The following is a 22648-nucleotide window of genomic DNA, read 5'->3' as shown; positions in this document are numbered from 1 at the left end:
AAAATGACTAAAGCCATCCGCTACATGATTGTGGCAATGAAGGATGTGTTACACATTTCTGAGGAAAATCCTGTCCCTGACAAGAGGATTTAAATGTATGGGGAGAAAAAGCAAGAAGTGGCTTTTCCCCCGTCACATGAATTGAATGAATTATGTGAAAAAGCGTGGGATTCCCCTGATAGGAAGGTAGTAATTTCCAAGAGATTGCTGATGGCGTATCCTTTCCCGCCAACGGACAGGTTACGCTAGGATTCCTCCCCCAGGGTAGACAAGGCGTTGACACGCTTATCTAAGAAGGTGGCCCTGCCGTCTCAGGATACGGCCGCCCTAAAGGATCCTGCGGATAGAAAGCAGGAAGCTATCCTGAAGTCTGTTTACACACATTCTGGTACGCTGCTGAGGCCAGCAATTGCTTCGGCCTGGATGTGTAGTGCGGTAGCAGCATGGACGGATACTCTGTCTGAGGAGTTAGATACCCTGGACAGGGACTCTGTTCTAATGACCCTGGCACATATCAAGGACGCGGTCCTATATATGCGGGATGCCCAGAGGGACATTTGCCTGCTGGGCTCTAGAGTAAACGCAATGTCCATTTCTGCCAGAAGGGTCTTATGGACTCGGCAATGGACAGGGGATACCGGGCGGAGCCGTGGGGGCGCGTCTCCGACATTTCAGCTACCAGTGGGTTCGCTCACGGGTGGATCCTTGGGCTATACAAGTTGTGTCTCAGGGATAAAAACTGGAATTCGAGGTGACGCCCCCTCACCGTTACCTAAAATCGGCCTTGCCAGTTTCCCCCATGGAAAGGGAGGTAGTGCTGGCAGCAATTCACAAGTTATACCTCCAGCAGGTGGTTGTAAAGGTTCCTCTCCTTCAACAGGGAAGGGGTTACTATTCCACTATGTTTGTAGTACCGAAACCGGACGGTTCGGTCAGACCCATCTTGAATTTTAAATCCCTGAACATTTATCTGAAGAAATTCAAGTTCAAAATGGAATCGCTCAGAGCGGTCATTGCAAGCCTGGAAGAGGGGGATTTTATGGTGTCTCTGGACATCAAGGATGCTTACTTGCATGTCCCCATTTATCCACCTCATCAGGAGTACCTCAGATTTGTGGTACAGGACTGTCATTACCAATTCCAGACGTTGCCGTTTGGGCTCTCCACGGCACCGAGAATATTTATCAAGGTAATGGCGGAAATGATGGTGCTCCTGAGAAAGCAAGGAGTCACAATTATCCCATACTTGGACGATCTCCTCATAAAGGCGAGGTCCAGAGAGCAGTTGCTGATCAGCGTAGCACACTCTCAGGAAGTGTTGCAACAGCACGGCTGGATTCTGAATATCCCAAAATCGCAGCTGATTCCTACGACGCGTCTGCCCTTTCTGGGCATGATTCTGGACACAGACCAGAATAAGGTGTTTCTCCCGGCGGAGAAGGCTCAGGAGCTCGTGACTCTAGTCAGAGACCTCTTAAAACCGAAACAGGTGTCAGTGCATCACTGCACGCGAGTCCTGGGAAAGATGGTGGCATCATACGAAGCCATTCCCTTCGGCAGTTTCCATGCGAGGATCTTTCAGTGGGATCTGTTGGACAAGTGGTCCGGATCGCATCTTCAGATGCATCGGCTGATCACCCTGTCCCCCAGGGCCAGGGTGTCTCTTCTGTGGTGGCTGCAGAGTGCTCACCTTCTCGAGGGCCGTAGGTTCGGCATACAGGACTGGGTCCTGGTGACCATGGATGCGAGCCTCCGAGGATGGGGGGCAGTCACTCAGGGAAGAAACTTCCAAGGGTTGTGGTCAAGTCAGGAGGCTTGTCTGCACATAAATATCCTGGAACTAAGGGCCATATACAACGCCCTAAGTCAAGCGGAGCCTCTGCTTCGCAACCAACCGGTGCTGATTCAGTCAGACAACATCACCGCAGTGGCTCATGTAAACCGCCAGGGCGGCACAAGAAGCAGAGTGGCGATGGCGGAAGCCACCAGGATTCTTCGTTGGGCGGAGAAACACGTGCAAGCACTGTCAGCAGTGTTCATTCCGGGAGTGGACAACTGGGAAGCAGACTTCCTCAGCAGGCACGACCTCCACCCGGGAGAGTGGGGACTTCATCAAGAAGTCTTCACGCAGATTGCAAGTCGGTGGGAACTGCCACAGGTGGACATGATGGCGTCCCGCCTCAACAAAAAGCTAAAAAGGTATTGCGCCAGGTCAAGGGTCCCTCAGGCGATAGCTGTGGACGCACTGGTAACACCGTGGGTGTTCCAGTCGGTCTATGTGTTTCCTCCTCTTCCTCTCATACCCAAGTTACTGAGAATCATAAGGAAAAGAAGAGTGAAAACAATACTCATTGTTCCGGACTGGCCAAGAAGGACTTGGTACCCGGGACTGCAAGAAATGCTCACAGAGGACCCATGGCCTCTGCCTCTCAGACAGGACCTGCTGCAACAAGGGCCCTGTCTGTTCCAAGACTTACCGCGGCTGCGTTTGACGGCATGGCGGTTGAATGCCGAATCCTAGCAGAAAAGGGCATTCCGGATGAAGTTATTCCTACGCTGATAAAGGCTAGGAAGGACGTGACAGCAAAGCATTATCACCGTATATGGCGAAAATATGTTGCTTGGTGTGACGCCAGAAAGGCCCCTACAGAGGAATTCCGGCTGGGTCGATTCCTGCACTTCCTACAGTCAGGTGTGACTATGGGCCTAAAATTAGGGTCCATAAAGGTCCAGATTTCAGCCCTATCCATCTTCTTTCAAAAAGAACTGGCTTCACTGCCTGAGGTTCAGACGTTTGTTAAGGGAGTGCTGCATATTCAGCCCCCTTTTGTGCCACCAGTGGCACCTTGGGATCTTAACGTGGTGTTGGATTTCCTAAAATCCCACTGGTTTGAGCCACTTAAGACCGTGGAACTAAAGTATCTCACGTGGAAAGTGGTCATGCTGTTGGCTTTAGCTTCAGCTAGGCGTGTGTCAGAATTGGCGGCTTTGTCATGTAAAAGCCCCTATCTGGTTTTCCATATGGACAGGGCAGAATTGCGGACTCGTCCGCAGTTTCTGCCAAAGGTGGTGTCATGTTTTCATTTGAACCAACCTATTGTGGTGCCTGCGGCTACTCGTGACTTGGAGGACTCCAAGTTGCTGGACGTAGTCCGGGCTTTGAAGATTTATGTAACCAGAACGGCTGGAGTCAGGAAGACTGACTCGCTGTTTATCCTGTATGCATCCAACAAGCTGGGTGCTCCTGCTTCAAAGCAAAATATTGCTCGCTGGATCTGTAACACGATTCAGCAGGCTCATTCTGCGGCGGGATTGCCGCAGCCGAAATCAGTGAAGGCCCATTCCACAAGGAAAGTGGGCTCTTCTTGGGCGGCTGCCCGAGGGGTCTCGGCATTACAGCCTTGCCGAGCTGCTACTTGGTCGGGTTCAAACACTTTTGCAAAATTCTACAGGTTTGATACCCTGGCTGAGGAGGACCTTGTGTTTGCCCATTCGGTGCTGCAGAGTCATCCGCACTCTCCCGCCCGTTTGGGAGCTTTGGTATAATCCCCATGGTCCTGACGGAGTCCCCAGCATCCACTAGGACGTTAGAGAAAATAAGAATTTACTCACCGGTAATTCTATTTCTCGTAGTCCGTAGTGGATGCTGGGCGCCTGTCCCAAGTGCGGACTTTCTGCAATACGTGTATATAGTTATTGCTTAACAAAGGGTTATGGTTATGTAGCATCGGTTGAGTGATGTTCAGTTGTTGTTCATACTGTTAACTGGGTAAGTTTATCACAAGTTGTACAGTGTGATTGGTGTGGCTGGTATGAGTCTTACCCTGGATTCCAAAATCCTTTCCTTGTAATGTCAGCTCTTCCGGGCACAGTTTCCTTAACTGAGATCTGGAGGAGGGGCATAGAGGGAGGAGCCAGTGCACACCAGATAGTACTGAATCTTTCTTTAGAGTGCCCAGTCTCCTGCGGAGCCCGTCTATTCCCCATGGTCCTTACGGAGTCCCCAGCATCCACTACGGACTACGAGAAATAGAATTACCGGTGAGTAAATTCTTATTATTCCCTAGTAGCCTGCCAAGCTCACCCAGCTATACACCAGGGTGCATATACACCTCCTGGTATTTACATTGGCTGCTTTATTTCTCTTGCTACCTGTACAGGACAGCATTTCCATCTATTCCAAATATAGTGTCTTGCCTGCTGTACATGAATGAGGCAGAGAATTATAAGGCAACCTGACTTCATTCACTCCAGTTCCAGTCAGTTAAGCACAGAGATCCCTGTTCAGTGTACACACAGATTTCTAAGGGGCCGATTCAATTGTTTTTTTCCTCCTCGGCTTCCAGTGTTGGGGCACAAAATGGAGCAATTCAATTGTTGGTCCGTTTAGACGCCCGGTAGCCACTGGGAAGACATTTCTTCTCTCAGCCTCATGAGGTGTGAGAAGAAATGTGCACTAAGTTGGCACTTTGGGCATCAATATGGGAATTTGAACGCCCAAAGTTGGACTTAAATGGGTTTAGCCGTTTTATGCAGTTAAACCATGTTTGAGCGTGACATGTGTGATATGCACGAACACCCCAAACAACAATGAAATAGTGACAATTGATTGGGCGTCTAAACAGTCCCGTTTAGACGGGACAATTAGACGCCCAAAAGAATTTAATTCCCCGCTAAAAGCAGTGCCACACTGGACGACATGAACAAGGAACGATATCGTTCATTATTTTCCCTTGAACTTCCCGGAGTCCTTTATGAACGATAATGAACGAGAGAGAGCGAACACACTGAGCGATTTCATGAATGACTGAACGATATGCCTAATTGTTTGACTCTGTGATTTTGGCACCTTTAAATGTTTGTTTTGTATTTACATGTCATCGCACATCGTTCGCACCGGCTACACTGACCGATATGCACCATGTCGTCAATGATATAGCCAGAATTGAGCTTCAGAGACAGACTGCAGACAACCTCGTTTATCGTTCAATCATTTGCTCCGGCCACACTGGGCAATATTTTAAACCGTGTCGCTCAGAAGGGTGAAAATAAGTGATATTGTTCAAAGTATTGTCCAGTGTGACAGACCCTTTTGTCTGACAAAAGTGCGTGTTTTTTTTTCATTTTCTTTTTTGTTTAAAGGCAGTATAAGTTATTATCTGGTACTGCACTTTTCCGTTCTTTTTTATTTTTTTTGCTCGGTGCAGGTCTTCATGTAAAAAAATACATGGGTAACCTGTATTTCCCCCGAATACCTCTATAGCAGATTTTTAGCTGGCTGCTCGGCTGGCTGACCATTCCTGGCTCTCTTCATCACGTCGGGCCTTCGAGTATTTTTCATTCTTTCACTCCATGTGCGCTTCATCTTCTGAACACTGTGTTCAGACACAGATTTACTCTAATGTCAGCTGGGAGCTTTTGAAAGCCATATATTTTCAGCCAATAAAGTGCATTGTTGGAAAGCTCTTCTGAAGCTCCTTCTATGCGCATTGTACTCTAAACATTCTCAAGTCAAATCTGAATTACTATAAATGTTGTTATTGTTGCTTTGTAAGGTGCCAAAGTGCTGTGCAGCACCAGACTAAAACGGTATATACTTAAAACTGGGGCATGCGTTATAGATAATATCGGGGGAATTCAATCGTTGGCGCCGGCTGCTGTCTTGCCTGAGTGCCCGACAGAGCTATTCAATTGTTGCTCCTGCTGGGCATGAACAGCTGCTGACGCGGGACAGGTGAGAGGGTGCATTAGTGTGAGTAGCAGAAGTGGGATTTGGGAACGCTGTAATAAAGATTTGAAGGCTATATGGAGAATCTGAGCATGTTAGGAAATAATATACAGTAAGTGGGGTGTGGCATGGGATCATCTCGTAAGCATGACATGGGTAACACAATATACGAAGTGAGGCGCATGGCAGAGGTAAAGTGGATATAAAGACTATCAACACCATTATTGAAATTTCAGCTTTTCTGGTGTAAAACCTGAAATCAAGAGCGATCTTATCAGACCTTTAATATGATGTTTAAACTCAGGTGAAACAGACAGTGGTTACTATTCCTGATCATAGTCCACGTGGATATGGTAAAGTATGTAAAAGTAGAAAAAATGTAGAGAAACTTGTCGACCATTGTCATGTTGACTTTCTTGACCCATTGACATTTTGTACTGTCTACCTGTTACATGTCGACCTTTTGACCTTGTCGGCCTAACACATGTCTAACATCAGTGGTTGACCTATTGACTGTAGACCTATAGACCGGATAGCATTTTCGTGCCTAGTATTTGGAGCTATACATTATGCCCTCTATTCTGACTGGAGCCTCTGCCGTAGCTTTAGAGAATCCGCCTCAAAGCAGGCCTCCACCATGCGTCACAGTAGGTGTGGTGTACTTTGGGCTAGGAGATGTGTTGTCATCGCACTCATCCTTTGTCTTATCAGACTGGAACACATTTTCCCACATGATTTTTCATTGTATGTATTTTACTGCAAAATTTAAGTGGTATTGGCTGCTCTTTTTCTTTCTGAGACATGACTTTGATCTTGCCACCCTACCACATAGGCCATACATGCACATATGGAAGATTGATGTCACATGCATGGATTAACTATCTCCTGCCACAAATTCCTCCAAGCAGTGGGGAGATGGAGCAGAAAAGTTAAAAAGGAATAAGGCTAAGAGGGTATATTGTAGAGTACAATGATCTGTAAAGGTTTCCTCTTTGGTTACTGTGCAGAATTAACTCAGGGTTGATTAGGAAGTGTAACACGGTTCATAGGATATGCCAGATGTGTATAAAAAAGTATGGTGTCTATTTTGAATTAGATGGCAGAATCCTATGCTTTGATTGAGGAAATGGTTGCGGGTACTGATGGGCAGTAAAATATGATGAAGGGATAAAAAGGTGAGTGAGCAAGAGTGGATATGGCCCATCTTGTGAGATTAAAGAATGACATTGTGGAGGAAGTTAGCATAGAGTTAATGTGATGTGTAGCAGTGCGGAAGCATTTTTACAGGTTGCGGATCGGTTTGTTGGACCGTGCATGAGGGTTGGATTGTCTGAGACTGGGGGGGGGGGGGGGAGAGATTCAATTAGCTGCGGTAATTGTGCTGTCCAATTACCCCCAAAGGCAGCCTGCAGGTTGTACTTAACGCAGACTCAAAAATAAATTCCCGATAACTTACTGTTTTTGGGTGCCTCAATCACGTTAACTCATAGGTCCTGGAACTTAACACAGATTCTATGGGCGGAATTCAATTATTGTATCGCGCCCAAACGCCCGTCTAAAGTCATGAGAGATCATGGGGCGATATTCAATTGATCTTTTTTTATTGCGCTGATTGCACAATGGGCTTCATGGGCTACATATTGCTGACGCCAACTGTAGGTGGTAGTGTATATATTATTATTCGGTTGTGCAGAAATTGTACAGGAGACATGCACCATGATGTGCAGATTTATAAACAGACACTTTTCGTCAAAGAAATAATGGTGCGCATACACTTGTGCGATTGAGCGCGATGCTATATCACGCTTTGATTTCCCTTGAAGCTCCCCGTGCGATAAATCGCATCGTGCGATTTTATCGCATGCCCTTTGCGACCAGAATCGGATGACCAGAAATGGATGGAGGGGAGTGTCCAGGAAGTGAGCTAAATAACTCACATATCGCACATCGAAGCGCGATAAATAAAATGTGGTAAAAACAGCATGCGATCGCATGTGTGATCTGATAAATATTAAGTGCAGCACATAATATCTTGAGATGCGAGATTCGACCAGCGTGCCGCGATGTACATACAATACTGCCATTTATAACACTGATGCGGTCGAAATCGAAGCATTGTACCAGATATCTCACCAGTGTATGGGCACCATAAGATCAGCTGTAAGACTACTGGTTAAGACCCATACACGAACACTGATAAATATTTTCTTTATCCTCTCCCATAGCTGCAACACGCAAAGTACCAGATTCCCCCGCAGGAGTATCACATGCTCAGGAAGTTTGGCTTGTGTGCACACTCTCCTTTGAGCTCAGAGACTAGCTCTGTCGTCAGCCTGAACACACAATGTACTTTAATCTACAAATCACACTAATCGGTCTGTTTCACAGATTTGCTGTCAGCACTTGGCAGCGCTTGCCTTGCCTTCTGATGGGTAAAGGTTTGTCAGGTACCAGAACGGGGCTATAATGGTAGGCTTAAACATGAGCCACAAACAAATCAAGTAATGTTACTTTTCATGTAGAGCACATGTGCCATCATGTTGTGTAGCATTTTAAGAGACAGCACTGTATTATATTATGGGCTACCATTCCCTATATTGTATAAATAAACTATCCTAAATTCACAAAATGACTGTATTATGCAAGACTGGACAAATGCCGGTCACCATGACAACTGTAATGTGTCCTTATAACTGGTGCATATACTCCCTGCCCTATTTCCAGATTACACACGCCTGGCACTGATAGCCGTCTGTCCACAACAACCCACTCTCCAATGCATAAGCCCAGACCATTAACTCTAAAAATAGATTTTGTAAATCTAGCGATTAGTATTATTGACCATTAAAAACAAATATTAGATAAATGCCAGCAATATGCCAAATACTATTTACAAATGGTGTATAACACAGATTTTCTCAATGTATGCGGTTTGCTAGCTGCTAACAATCTCATATATAACCAGTTTTGAAAACAGGAGGCGACTGTTATAATAATAAATTGTAGCTATTTGGAGCATTGTAATATTAAGAGTAGCACAGAGTATTTCAGATGAGTAAACGCCTGCATGTGCACAAAAAGTAAGCACTGGGAAAAGACCGGCATGAAATAACATTTTTATGCCATTGATAAAGGATGAGGGGTCCGAAATGCTGGGGTGGGTTACAATGGTCTCTAAGGCCAAGTGGTCCCAGAGATGAAATTTACAAAATCATTAAGTTTTTTTTTTTTTTTCAATTGGATGCCAACAAACCTTGTATAAATATAAATTTTGTTTTTGTGACTGTCTACCCCTCCTTTACTTTAAGTAAGCACGGTCTTTGGGTTGATTTGCTGGTCAGCTGAGATCTGGCTTAGGCGCATCTGGCCCCATATCCTGTCAGTCTGTCTATCTAATTCTTATAGTAGTGATGGGAGGAGCTGTCACAGAAACATTGATAGGAACAGTCCAACTTCCCTCTGTAGGAGTATAATGCATTCAACTTGTTTTAAAAGCCTAAAAAAAAACCTACTAGTTAAAAACTGTGGGGTATATTCAATTACTGTAGGATCCATTCCGACAAGCACTATTCAATTGAGTGGCCAAATCCGACTGTTGGATTTGAGCCTAATCCGACTGTCTGATTTGACCCTGACTCCTCACTTCAGTCCGACTTTTTTTTAAAAGTCGGATTGAGCTTGTCGGAAACGGGCCCAAAACCTGTCGAATTTGGTCCCGTTTCCAACAGAAGCACGCGGATCGGCGGCTGTTCCGCCAATCCACGTGCTTTCCGACAAGTCGAATTCCCTGACTTGTCGGAGAAAAAAAAGCCGGGGATTGAATAGGTCGGAACCCCTTCTGACCTGAAAAAGTCAAAACCTGCCGTCTTTCCGACAAGACGGCAGGTTTCGACTTCAATTGAATACACGCCTGTGACTGTAGTTCCCTGTAATATACACACCCAGTAATATATGGGTCATGACTACACAGTTGCTAAATTTTTAGCATTATCTCTAGGGGCAGTATGCTTGTATAAAAGTATTTTCTAAACTATTTGCATAGTGTTTCCTATATGGCTTTTAGAGAACCATAGGGGGTCCATTTTATTACAGTTAAAAACAATAGAAACCTCTCCATAGGGCAGTCTGCAACTATGCTTCAGCTATAAACACCCATTGGCACACATTAATATGGCCAGGAATGCTTACATGTAGATGCACATTTGCTTGTGCACAAATAATAGGAAATCCAAACGCATTATGCCAGAGACAACAGTCCGTCTGGTTTGTACGTTTTGACAAAGGAACATAAATTAACAAGGAACATAAATGACAACTACTGTGTAATGCACGTACTGTATACACAGGGATAGTTCAGGTAACATGTTTTTTGGGCTTGATGTCTGTGGTTTTATTTGATGTCCTACAGTATAAAAAGGTTGGACATCATCCTTGAAGAACTGCTGTAGATAACTGTAACATACTGTGGAGTATTTATGTATGTATGTCTGTTTGTCATATATTAAACATGTCTTCTGTTATTGCAGTTGCTGGAAAAACACAAAGTGACTGAAAGCATGACTGACTTACTGGAGCTGTACCAGATGGAGGATGAAGCTTACAGTGCTGTTGTAGAAGCCACTACTGAACTATATCAATACCTGTTACAACCGTTCCGAGATATGAGAGAGCTTGCTATGTTAAGGAGACAACAGATTAAGGTATTATTTATGTACAAGATCCCAAACAATTTAATGCATATGAGATTTAGATAGCACTTAACACGGGGGTGTTTTTACAAATAATCGACCCATGCTCGATTGTTGCTGTGACAAGAGGTTTACTTGCGGTCATCAGTGCTGCAGCTGTGGTCTTCTCATATATGACACCTTCATAGAAAATAGCAGAGAGTCTTTCACATCAGCAGTGTGCTGCGCAGGGCTCCTGTTCTCTCATAGGGCTTAGGTGCACAGCACATTCTGCACCTGTTGTGGGTATGCCACTGATTGAAAATTAGATTATGTGTTCCTGTGCTCACTGATTGCTGTGTAGAGGCTTTTGTTTAAGACAACTTTTTTTTTCTGCAGCGTAGTAAATTGGTTTCCACAGGGAAAACGTTGGGGGTGTAGAGATGGATCTTGATCCAGGCACCAACAGGCTAAAGCTTTAGACTGTCCCAGGATGCATTGGGGCCCCCTCTATAACCCCGCCTCCAGGCACTGTGAGCTCAGTTTCGAGTTGGTGCCTGCAAAAGCAGGTCATTTAATAGGGGGCTGCACTGGGCAGCCCTGAAAAAGCTTTTAGAAGACTTCAAGGGATGCAGCTCAGTTCCCGGGTACTTGCGGCGGAGACGCTCCGGCTCTAGGCACACGGTTGCAGGCGCTCTCCTGGTTCGCGTGGCTGCTACAGAAGGGAGGTGGTAAGAGAGTCCCCCAGGCAGAACCCGCCGTTAAATCGCGTTCCGGTCGCAGTCTAGGGAGACGGACTGCGACACTGGCTTGGACACTGTAACAGAGCAGGGACCCCACTATATCCACCATATAGGAGTACAGGTCAGCTATATTTCTCTGACGTCCTAGTGGATGCTGGGGACTCCGTAAGGACCATGGGGAATAGCGGGCTCCGCAGGAGACTGGGCACTCTAAAGAAAGATTTAGTACTATCTGGTGTGCACTGGCTCCTCCCTCTATGCCCCTCCTCCAGACCTCAGTTAGAATCTGTGCCCGGACAGAGCTGGGTGCTTTTAGTGAGCTCTCCTGAGCTTGCTAATAAGAAAGTATTTTAGTTAGGTTTTTTATTTTCAGAGAGCTTCTGCTGGCAACAGACTCTCTGCTACGAGGGACTTGAGGGGAGAGAAGCAAACCTACTAACTGCGGCTAGGTTGCACTTCTTAGGCTACTGGACACCATTAGCTCCAGAGGGATCGAACACAGGACCTGACCTTGTCGTCCGTTCCCGGAGCCGCGCCGCCGTCCCCCTCGCAGAGCCAGAAGACGGAAGACGGCAGAAGCGGAGAAGACATCGAAATCGGCGGCGGAAGACTCCTGTCTTCACATGAGGTAGCGCACAGCACTGCAGCTGTGCACCATTGCGCCCACACTAACCCACACACTCCGGTCACTGGAGGGTGCAGGGCGCAGGGGGGGGGGCAGCAATTGTTACCTCCTGGCGAATGCTGCATATAAACAGTGGCACACTGTTATATGTATGAGCCCCCCGCCATTTATTTTACAAGAAATCGCGGGACAGAAGCCCGCCGCTGAGGGGGCGGGGCCTTCTCAGCACTCACCAGCGCCATTTTCCTTCCACAGCTCCGCTGAGAGGAAGCTCCCCAGGCTCTCCCCTGCAGAATCACGGTAGAAGGGTAAAAAAGAGAGGGGGGGCACATAAATTTAGGCGCAAATAATCATAATACAGCAGCTACTGGGTAAACACTAAGTTACTGTGTAATCCCTGGGTTATATAGCGCTGGGGTGTGTGCTGGCAAACTCTCTCTCTGTCTCTCCAAAAGGCCTTGTGGGGGTCCTGTCCTCATTTAGAGCTTCCCCTGTGTGTGTGGTGTGTCGGTACGCGTGTGTCGACATGTTTGACGAAGAGGGCTATGTGGAGGCAGAGCAAGTGCAGTTGACTGACGTGTCGCCGCCGACGGTGCCGACACCTGATTGGATGGATATGTGGAAGGTGTTAAATGATAATGTAAACTCCTTACATAAAAGGTTGGATAAAGCTGATACCTCGGGCCAGTCAGGGTCTCAACCCATGCCTGATCCTACAGCGCAGAGGCCCTCAGGGTCTCAAAAGCGCCCACTATCCAAAATGGTTGACACGGATGTCGACACGGATTCTGACTCCAGTGTCGACGACGATGATGCAAAATTGCAACCAAAAATGACAAAAGCTATACGTTACATGATTATAGCGATGAAGGATATTTTACACATATCAGAGGTAAACCCTGTCCCTGACAAGAGGGTTTATATGTATGGGGAGAAAAAGCAAGAGGTGACTTTTCCCCCTTCACATGAGTTAAATGAGTTATGTGAAAGAGCGTGGGATTCCCCAGATAAGAAAGTCCTGATTTCCAAAAGGTTACTTACGGCGTACCCATTCCCGCCAGAGGACAGGGTGCGCTGGGAATCCTCCCCTAGGGTAGATAAAGCTCTGACACGCTTATCTAAGAAGGTGGCCCTGCCGTCGCAGGATACGGCCACCCTAAAGGATCCTGCAGATAGAAAGCAGGAAAGTATCCTGAAATCTGTTTATACACATTCAGGGACTCTACTGAGGCCGGCAATTGCGTCGGCGTGGATGTGTAGTGCTGTAGCAGCGTGGACAGATAATCTGTCTGAGGAAATGGATACCTTAGACAGGGATACCATTATGTTGACCCTGGGGCATATAAAAGACACTGTCCTATATATGAGGGATGCCCAGAGGGACATTTGCCTACTGGGCTCTAGAATTAATGCAATGTCAATTTCTGCCAGGAGGGTCCTGTGGACTCGGCAGTGGACAGGTGATGCCGACTCCAAAAAACACATGGAGGTGTTACCTTACAAGGGTGAGGAATTGTTTGGGGACGGTCTCTCGGACCTGGTTTCCACAGCTACTGCTGGGAAGTCAAACTTTTTGCCATATATTCCCTCACAACCGAAGAAAGCACCGTATTACCAAATGCAGTCCTTTCGCGCACAAAGAAGCAAGAAGGTCAGAGGTGCTTCCTTTCTTGCTAGAGGCAGGGGCAGAGGAAAAAAGCTGCACCTTAAAGCTAGTTCCCAGGAACAGAAGTCCTCCTCGGCTTCCACTAAATCCACCGCATGACGCTGGGGCTCCACGGGTGGAGCCAGGAGCGGTGGGGGCGCGTCTCCGACATTTCAGCCACCAGTGGGTTCGCTCACAGGTGGATCCCTGGGCTATACAGATTGTGTCTCAGGGATACAAGCTAGAATTCGAGGTGATGCCCCCTCAACGTTACCTAAAATCGGCCCTGCCAGCTTCCCCCATAGAAAGGGAAGTAGTGGTAGCGGCAATTCACAAGCTATTTCTCCAGCAGGTGGTGGTAAAGGTTCCCCTTCATCAACAGGGGAAGGGATACTATTCCACAATGTTTGTGGTACCGAAACCGGACGGTTCGGTCAGACCTATATTAAATTTAAAGTCCCTGAACTTTTATCTGAAAAGATTCAAGTTCAAAATGGAATCGCTCAGAGCGGTCATTGCAAGCCTGGAAGAGGGGGATTTTATGGTGTCTCTGGACATCAAGGATGCTTACTTGCATGTCCCCATTTATCCGCCTCATCAGCAGTACCTCAGATTTGTGGTACAGGACTGTCATTACCAATTCCAGACGTTGCCGTTTTGGCTCTCCACGGCACCGAGAATATTTACCAAGGTAATGGCAGAAATGATGGTGATCCTGAGAAAGCAAGGAGTCACCGTTATCCCATACTTGGACGATCTCCTCATAAAGGCGAGGTCGAGGGAGCAGTTGCAGATCAGCGTAGCGCACTCACAGGAAGTGTTGCAACAGCATGGCTGGATTCTGAATATCCCAAAGTCGCAGCTGATTCCTACGACGCGTCTGCCCTTTCTGGGCATGATTCTGGACACAGACCAGAAGAAGGTGTTTCTCCCGACTGAGCAGGCTCAAGAGCTTGTGACTCTAGTCAGAGACCTCTTAAAACTGAAACAGGTGTCGGTGCATCACTGCACGCGAGTCCTGGGAAAGATGGTGGCATCGTACAAAGCCATTCCCTTCGGCAGGTTCCATGCGAGGATTTTTCAATGGGATCTGTTGGACAAATGGTCCGGATCGCATCTTCAGATGCATCGGCTGATCACCCTGTCCCCCAGGGCCAGTGTGTCTCTTCTGTGGTGGCTACAGAGTGCTCACATTCTCGAGGGCTGCAGATTCGGCATACAGGATTGGGTCCTGGTGACCACGGATGCGAGCCTCCGAGGGTGGGGGGCAGTCACTCAGGGAAGAAACTTCCAAGGGTTGTGGTCAAGTCAGGAAACTTGTCTGCACATAAATATCCTGGAACTAAGGGCCATATTCAACGCCCTGAGTCAAGCGGAGCCCCTGCTTCGCAACCAGCCGGTGCTGTTTCAGTCAGACAACATCACCGCGGTGGCTCATGTAAACCGCCAGGGCGGCATAAGAAGCAGAGTCGCGATGGCGGAAGCCACCAGGATTCTTCGGTGGGCGGAGAATCACGTACAAGCACTGTCAGCAGTGTTCATTCCGGGAGTGGACAACTGGGAAGCAGACTTCCTCAGCAGGCACGACCTCCACCCGGGAGAGTGGGGACTTCATCAAGAAGTCTTCATTCAGATTACAAGTCGATGGGAACTGCCACAGGTAGACATGATGGCGTCCCGTCTCAACAAAAAGCTGCAACGGTATTGCGCCAGGTCAAGAGACCCTCAGGCGATAGCTGTGACGCCCTGGTAACACCGTGGGTGTTCCAGTCGGTCTATGTGTTCCCTCCTCTTCCTCTCATACCCAGGGTACTGAGAATCGTAAGAAGAAGAAGAGGAGTGAGAACAATACTCATTGTTCCGGATTGGCCAAGAAGACCTTGGTACCCGGAATTGCAAGAAATGCTCACAGAGGACCCATGGCCTCTGCCTCTAAGACAGGACCTGTTGCAACAGGGGCCCTGCCTGTTCCAAGACTTACCGCGGCTGCGTTTGACGGCATGGCGGTTGAACGCCGGATCCTAGCGGAAAAAGGCATTCCGGAGGAAGTTATTCCTACGCTGATAAAGGCTAGGAAGGACGTGACAGCAAAGCATTATCACCGCATATGGCGAAGATATGTTGCTTGGTGTGAGGCCAGGAAGGCCCCTACAGAGGAATTCCAACTGGGCAGATTTCTGCACTTTCTACAGTCTGGAGGGACTATGGGCTTGAAGTTGGGATCCATAAAGGTCCAGATTTCGGCCCTATCCATTTTCTTTCAAAAGGAACTGGCGTCTCTTCCTGAAGTTCAGACGTTTGTTAAGGGAGTGCTGCATATTCAGCCCCCTTTTGTGCCACCAGTGGCACCTTGGGATCTCAACGTGGTGTTGGGTTTCCTAAAATCTCACTGGTTTGAACCACTTAAGACCGTGGAGCTGAAGTATCTCACGTGGAAGGTGGCCATGCTATTGGCATTAGCTTCGGCTAGGCGTGTGTCAGAATTGGCGGCTTTGTCATGTAAAAACCCTATCTGGTTTTTCATATGGACAGGGCAGAATTGCGAACTCGTCCCCAATTTCTGCCAAAGGTGGTGTCATCTTTTCATTTGAACCAACCTATTGTGGTGCCTACGGCTACTCGTGACTTGGAGGATTCCAAGTTGCTTGATGTAGTCAGGGCTTTGAAGATTTATGTAGCCCGAACGGCTGGAGTCCGGAAAACTGACTCGCTGTTTATCCTATATGCCCCCAACAAGTTGGGTGCTCCTGCTTCAAAGCAAACCGTTGCCCGCTGGATCTGTAACACGATTCAGCAGGCTCATTCTGCGGCTGGATTGCCGCATCCAAGATCAGTGAAAGCCCATTCCACAAGGAAGGTGGGCTCTTCTTGGGCGGCTGCCCGAGGGGTCTCGGCATTACAGCTTTGGCGAGCTGCTACTTGGTTGGGTTCAAACACATTTGCAAAATTCTACAAGTTTGATACCCTGGCTGAGGAGGACCTTAAGTTTGCTCATGCGGTGCTGCAGAGTCATCCGCACTCTCCCGCCCGTTTGGGAGCTTTGGTATAATCCCCATGGTCCTTACGGAGTCCCCAGCATCCACTAGGACGTCAGAGAAAATAAGATTTTACTTACCGGTAAATCTATTTCTCGTAGTCCGTAGTGGATGCTGGGCGCCCGTCCCAAGTGTGGACTTTCTGCAATACGTGTACATAGTTATTGCTTACTAATGGGTTATGTTATGTTGGCATCCATTGTTGATGCCCTGTTGTTGTTCATACTGTTGACTGGATAAGTGTATCACAAGTTATACGGTGTGATTGGTGTGGCTGGTATGAGTCTTACCCGAGATTCCAAAATCCTTTCCTTATAATGTCTGCTCTTCCGGGCACAGTTTCCTTAACTGAGGTCTGGAGGAGGGGAATAGAGGGAGGAGCCAGTGCACACCAGATAGTACTAAATCTTTCTTTAGAGTGCCCAGTCTCCTGCGGAGCCCGCTATTCCCCATGGTCCTTACGGAGTCCCCAGCATCCACTACGGACTACGAGAAATAGATTTACCGGTAAGTAAAATCTTATTATTAATATCCATTTTTTTAAGACTCCATAGTACCTGGTGGTGAGGACCAGCATAGGGGAGAAGGCGCTTGAACAGTAGCCCCTCCCCCAGCTCCAGGCGCCATCTACTGCTGGTGTACCCGCCCTGGAGCTCCCTCACTCCCTGACTGAGACACTGGGCGCCATCTTCTAGAATTAGTTGCGACTGGTCTCTGGGAGTACAGGTCAAGGTCTCCTCTGTAAATCCTCCTGTACGTCAGCGCCATGATTTTGCAGGCACTTAAGTATTCTACATGTCAATTATAAGACAGCGTTCGTTAAGAACAAGTGTACCTGTGCCAGAATATATTGTACGAGTATTCTGATATATGCATCCGGTCTCGGACCGCGCATTGTTATGTGTATATGTGTATATATGTATGTATATATGCATCGCTGGAGAAGTGAGTGTTTTATATACAGGTTGAGTATCCCTTATCCAAAATGCTTGGGACCAGAGGTATTTTGGATATCGGATTTTTCCGTAGTTTGGAATAAAAGCATACCATAAAGAGATATCATGGAGATGGGACCTAAATCTAAGCACAGAATGCATTTATGTTTCATATACACCTTATACACACAGCCTGAAGGTCATTTTAGACAATATTTTTTATAACTTTGTGCATTAAACAAAGTGTGTCTACATTCACACAATTCATTTATGTTTCATATACACCTTATACACACAGCCTAAAGGTCATTTAATACAATATTTTTAATAACTTTGTGTATTAAACAAAGTTTGTGTACATTGAGCCATCAAAAAACAAAGGTTTCACTATCTCACTCTCACTCAAAAAAGTCCGTATTTCGGAATATTCCGTATTTCGGAATATATGGATATGGGATACTCAACCTGTGTGTGTGTGTGTATATATATATATATATATATATATATATATATATATATATATATATATATATATATATATATATATATGTATATATGTATGTATGTGTATGTGTGTGTGTGTATGTATGTGTATATATATATTTCTCTATCGTCCTAGTGGATGCTGGGGTTCCTGAAAGGACCATGGGGAATAGCGGCTCCGCAGGAGACAGGGCACAAAAAGTAAAGCTTTTTCCGATCAGGTGGTGTGCACTGGCTCCTCCCCCTATGACCCTCCTCCAGACTCCAGTTAGATTTTTGTGCCCGGCCGAGAAGGGTGCAATCTAGGTGGCTCTCCTAAAGAGCTGCTTAGAAAAAGTTTAGCTAGGTTTTTTATTTTACAGTGATTCCTGCTGGCAACAGGATCACTGCAGCGAGGGACTGAGGGGAGAAGGAGTCAACTCACCTGCGTGCAGGATGGATTGGTTTCTTGGCTACTGGACATCAAGCTCCAGAGGGACGATCACAGGTACAGCCTGGATGGTCACCGGAGCCACGCCGCCGGCCCCCTTGCAGATGCTGAAATCAGAAGAGGTCCAGAATCGGCGGCTGAAGACTCCTGCAGTCTTCTAAAGGTAGCGCACAGCACTGCAGCTGTGCGCCATTTTCCTCTCAGCACACTTCACACGGCAGTCACTGAGGGTGCAGGGCGCTGGGAGGGGGGCGCCCTGGGAGGCAAAATGATTACCTATAAAGGCTAAAAATACCTCACATATAGCCCTAGAGGCTATATGGAGATATTTAACCCCTGCCTAATTTTTCTAAATAGCGGGAGACGAGCCCGCCAGAAAAGGGGCGGGGCCTATCTCCTCAGCACACGGCGCCATTTCCTCTCACAGCTCCGCTGGTCAGGACGGCTCCCAAGTCTCTCCCCTGCACTGCACTACAGAAACAGGGTAAAACAGAGAGGGGGGGGCACATTTATGGCGATATTTTGATATAACAAAGCAGCTATAAGGGAGCACTTATTATAAGGCTATCCCTGATATATATATAGCGCTTTTGGTGTGTGCTGGCAAACTCTCCCTCTGTCTCCCCAAAGGGCTAGTGGGTCCTGTCTTCGTTAGGAGCATTCCCTGTGTGTCTGCTGTGTGTCGGTACGTGTGTGTCGACATGTATGAGGACGATATTGGTGTGGAGGCGGAGCAATTGCCAAATATGAGGATGTCACCCCCTAGGGAGTCGACACCAGAATGGATGCCTTTATTTATGGAACTACGGGATAGTGTCAACACGCTAAAGCAGTCGTTTGACGACATGAGACGGCCGGACAATCAATTAGTGCCTGTCCAGGCGACTCAAACACCGTCAGGGGCTGTGAAACGCCCTTTGCCTCAGTCGGTCGACACAGACCCAGACACAGGCGATGACTCCAGTGGTGACGGTGACGAATCAACCGTATTTTCCAGTAGGGCCACACGTTATATGATTTTGGCAATGAAGGAGGCGTTACATTTAGCTGATACTACAGGTACCACTAAACAGGGTATTATGTGGGGTATGAAAAAACTACCTATAGTTTTTCCTGAATCAGAAGAACTAAATGACGTGTGTAATGAAGCGTGGGTTGCCCCTGATAAAAAGCTGATAATTTCAAAGAAATTATTGGCATTATACCCTTTCCCGCCAGAGGTTAGGGAGCGCTGGGAAACACCTCCTAGGGTGGACAAGGCGCTAACACGCTTATCTAAACAAGTGGCGTTACCCTCTCCTGAGACGGCCGCACTTAAAGATCCATCAGATAGGAGGATGGAAAATATCCAAAAAAGTATATACACACATGCAGGTGTTATACTACGACCAGCTGTAGCGACTGCCTGGATGGGCAGTGCGGGGGTAGTTTGGTCAGAGTCCCTGATTGAAAATATTGATACCCTGGACAGGGACAATATTTTACTGTCGTTAGAACAAATAAAGGATGCATTTCTTTATATGCGTGATGCACAGAGGGATATATGCACACTGGCATCACGGGTAAGTGCTATGTCCATTTCGGCCAGAAGAGCTTTATGGACGCGACAGTGGACAGGCGATGCGGATTCAAAACGGCATATGGAAGTTTTGCCGTATAAAGGGGAGGAGTTATTTGGAGTCGGTCTATCAGATTTGGTGGCCACGGCTACAGCCGGGAAATCCACCTTTCTACCTCAAGTCACTCCCCAACAGAAAAAGGCACCGACTTTTCAACCGCAGCCCTTTCGTTCCTTTAAAAATAAGAGAGCAAAGGGCTATTCATATCTGCCACGAGGCAAAGGTCGAGGGAAGAGACAGCAACACGCAGCTCCTTCCCAGGATCAGAAGCCCTCCCCGGCTTCTACAAAAGCCTCAGCATGACGCTGGGGCTTCTCAAGCGGACTCGGGGACGGTGGGGGGTCGTCTCAAAAATTACAGCGCGCAGTGGGCTCACTCGCAAGTAGATCCCTGGATCCTGCAGATAATATCTCAGGGATACAGGTTGGAATTAGAGACAGATCCACCTCGCCGTTTCCTGAAGTCTGCTTTACCAACGTCCCCCTCCGAAAGGGAGACGGTTTTGGAAGCCATTCACAAGCTGTACTCTCAGCAGGTGATAGTCAAGGTACCTCTTCTGCAACAAGGGAAGGGGTATTATTCCACTCTTTTTGTGGTACTGAAGCCGGATGGCTCGGTAAGGCCTATTCTAAATCTGAAGTCCTTGAACCTGTACATAAAGAAGTTCAAGTTCAAAATGGAGTCACTCAGAGCAGTGATAGCGAACCTGGAAGAGGGGGACTTTATGGTATCCTTGGACATCAAGGATGCGTATCTCCACGTTCCAATTTACCCCTCACACCAGGGGTACCTCAGGTTCGTTGTACAAAACTGTCACTATCAGTTTCAGACGCTGCCGTTCGGATTGTCCACGGCACCTCGGATCTTTACAAAGGTAATGGCCGAGATGATGATTCTTCTTCGAAGAAAAGGCGTATTAATTATCCCATACTTGGACGATCTCCTAATAAGGGCGAGGTCCAGAGAACAGCTAGAGATGGGATTAGCACTGTCTCAAGAAGTGCTAAAACAGCACGGGTGGATTCTGAATATTCCAAAATCCCAGTTAATGCCGACAACTCGTCTGCTGTTCCTAGGGATGATTCTGGACACGGTTCAGAAAAAGGTTTTTCTCCCGGAGGAAAAAGCCAAGGAGTTATCCGAGCTTGTCAGGAACCTCCTAAAACCAGGAAAGGTGTCTGTACATCAATGCACAAGAGTCCTGGGAAAAATGGTGGCTTCTTACGAAGCAATTCCATTCGGCAGATTCCACGCAAGAATTTTCCAAAGGGATCTGTTGGACAAATGGTCAGGGTCGCATCTTCAGATGCACCTGCGGATAACCCTGTCTCCAAGGACAAGGGTGTCTCTTCTGTGGTGGTTGCAGAGTGCTCATCTATTGGAGGGCCGCAGATTCGGCATACAGGATTGGATCCTGGTGACCACGGACGCCAGCCTGAGAGGCTGGGGAGCAGTCACACAAGGAAGAAACTTCCAGGGAGTATGGACGAGCCTGGAAACGTCTCTTCACATAAACATTCTGGAACTAAGAGCAATATACAATGCTCTAAGCCAGGCAGAACCTCTGCTTCAGGGAAAACCGGTGTTGATCCAGTCGGACAACATCACGGCAGTCGCCCATGTGAACAGACAGGGCGGCACAAGAAGCAGGAGTGCAATGGCAGAAGCTGCAAGGATTCTTCGCTGGGCAGAGAATCATGTGATAGCACTGTCAGCAGTGTTCATCCCGGGAGTGGACAACTGGGAAGCAGACTTCCTCAGCAGACACGATCTTCACCCGGGAGAGTGGGGACTTCATCCAGAAGTCTTCCACATGCTGGTAACCCGTTGGGAAAGACCAATGGTGGACATGATGGCGTCTCGCCTCAACAAAAAACTGGACAGGTATTGCGCCAGGTCAAGAGATCCGCAGGCAATAGCTGTGGACGCGCTGGTAACGCCTTGGGTGTACCAGTCGGTGTATGTGTTTCCTCCTCTGCCTCTCATACCAAAAGTATTGAGAATTATACGGCAAAGAGGCGTAAGAACGATACTAGTGGTTCCGGATTGGCCAAGAAGGACTTGGTACCCGGAACTTCAAGAGGTGATCACGGAAGATCCGTGGCCTCTACCTCTAAGGAGGGACTTGCTTCAGCAGGGTCCCTGTCTGTTTCAAGACTTACCGCGGCTGCGTTTGACGGCATGGCGGTTGAACGCCGGATCCTAAAGGAAAAAGGCATGCCGGAAGAAGTCATTCCTACTTTGATTAAAGCAAGGAAGGAAGTAACCGTGCAACATTATCACCGAATTTGGCGAAAATATGTTGCGTGGTGCGAAGATCGGAGTGCTCCGACGGAGGAATTTCAACTGGGTCGATTCCTACATTTCCTGCAATCAGGATTGTCAATGGGTCTCAAATTGGGATCTATTAAGGTTCAAATTTCGGCCCTGTCGATTTTCTTTCAAAAAGAATTGGCTTCAGTCCCTGAAGTCCAGACCTTTGTTAAGGGAGTGCTGCATATACAGCCTCCTGTGGTGCCTCCAGTGGCACCGTGGGATCTCAATGTGGTTTTGGACTTCCTAAAATCTCATTGGTTTGAACCACTAAAAAAGGTGGATTTGAAATATCTCACATGGAAAGTGACCATGCTTCTAGCCCTGGCTTCTGCCAGGAGAGTGTCAGAATTGGCAGCTTTATCTTACAAAAGCCCATATCTGATTTTCCATTCGGACAGGGCAGAACTGCGGACTCGTCCGCA

General features: G+C 47.4%; 1 protein-coding gene across 2 annotated transcripts in view; it reads left to right on the top strand.

Moving 5' to 3' along the window:
* Positions 1-22648, top strand: part of JMY (junction mediating and regulatory protein, p53 cofactor) — a 226334-nt gene that overhangs the window by 9725 nt on the left and 193961 nt on the right. For both annotated transcript variants that reach the window (XM_063963535.1, XM_063963532.1), the window contains exon 2: positions 10255-10428. In XM_063963535.1, coding sequence (XP_063819605.1) covers positions 10255-10428 — 174 coding nt within the window. The remainder of the gene's footprint in view (positions 1-10254; positions 10429-22648) is intronic.

The sequence above is a fragment of the Pseudophryne corroboree genome, chromosome 1 (genome assembly GCF_028390025.1).
Source record: "Pseudophryne corroboree isolate aPseCor3 chromosome 1, aPseCor3.hap2, whole genome shotgun sequence".
Lineage (NCBI taxonomy): Eukaryota > Metazoa > Chordata > Amphibia > Anura > Myobatrachidae > Pseudophryne > Pseudophryne corroboree.
This window is presented reverse-complemented; position numbering and strand designations above follow the sequence as displayed.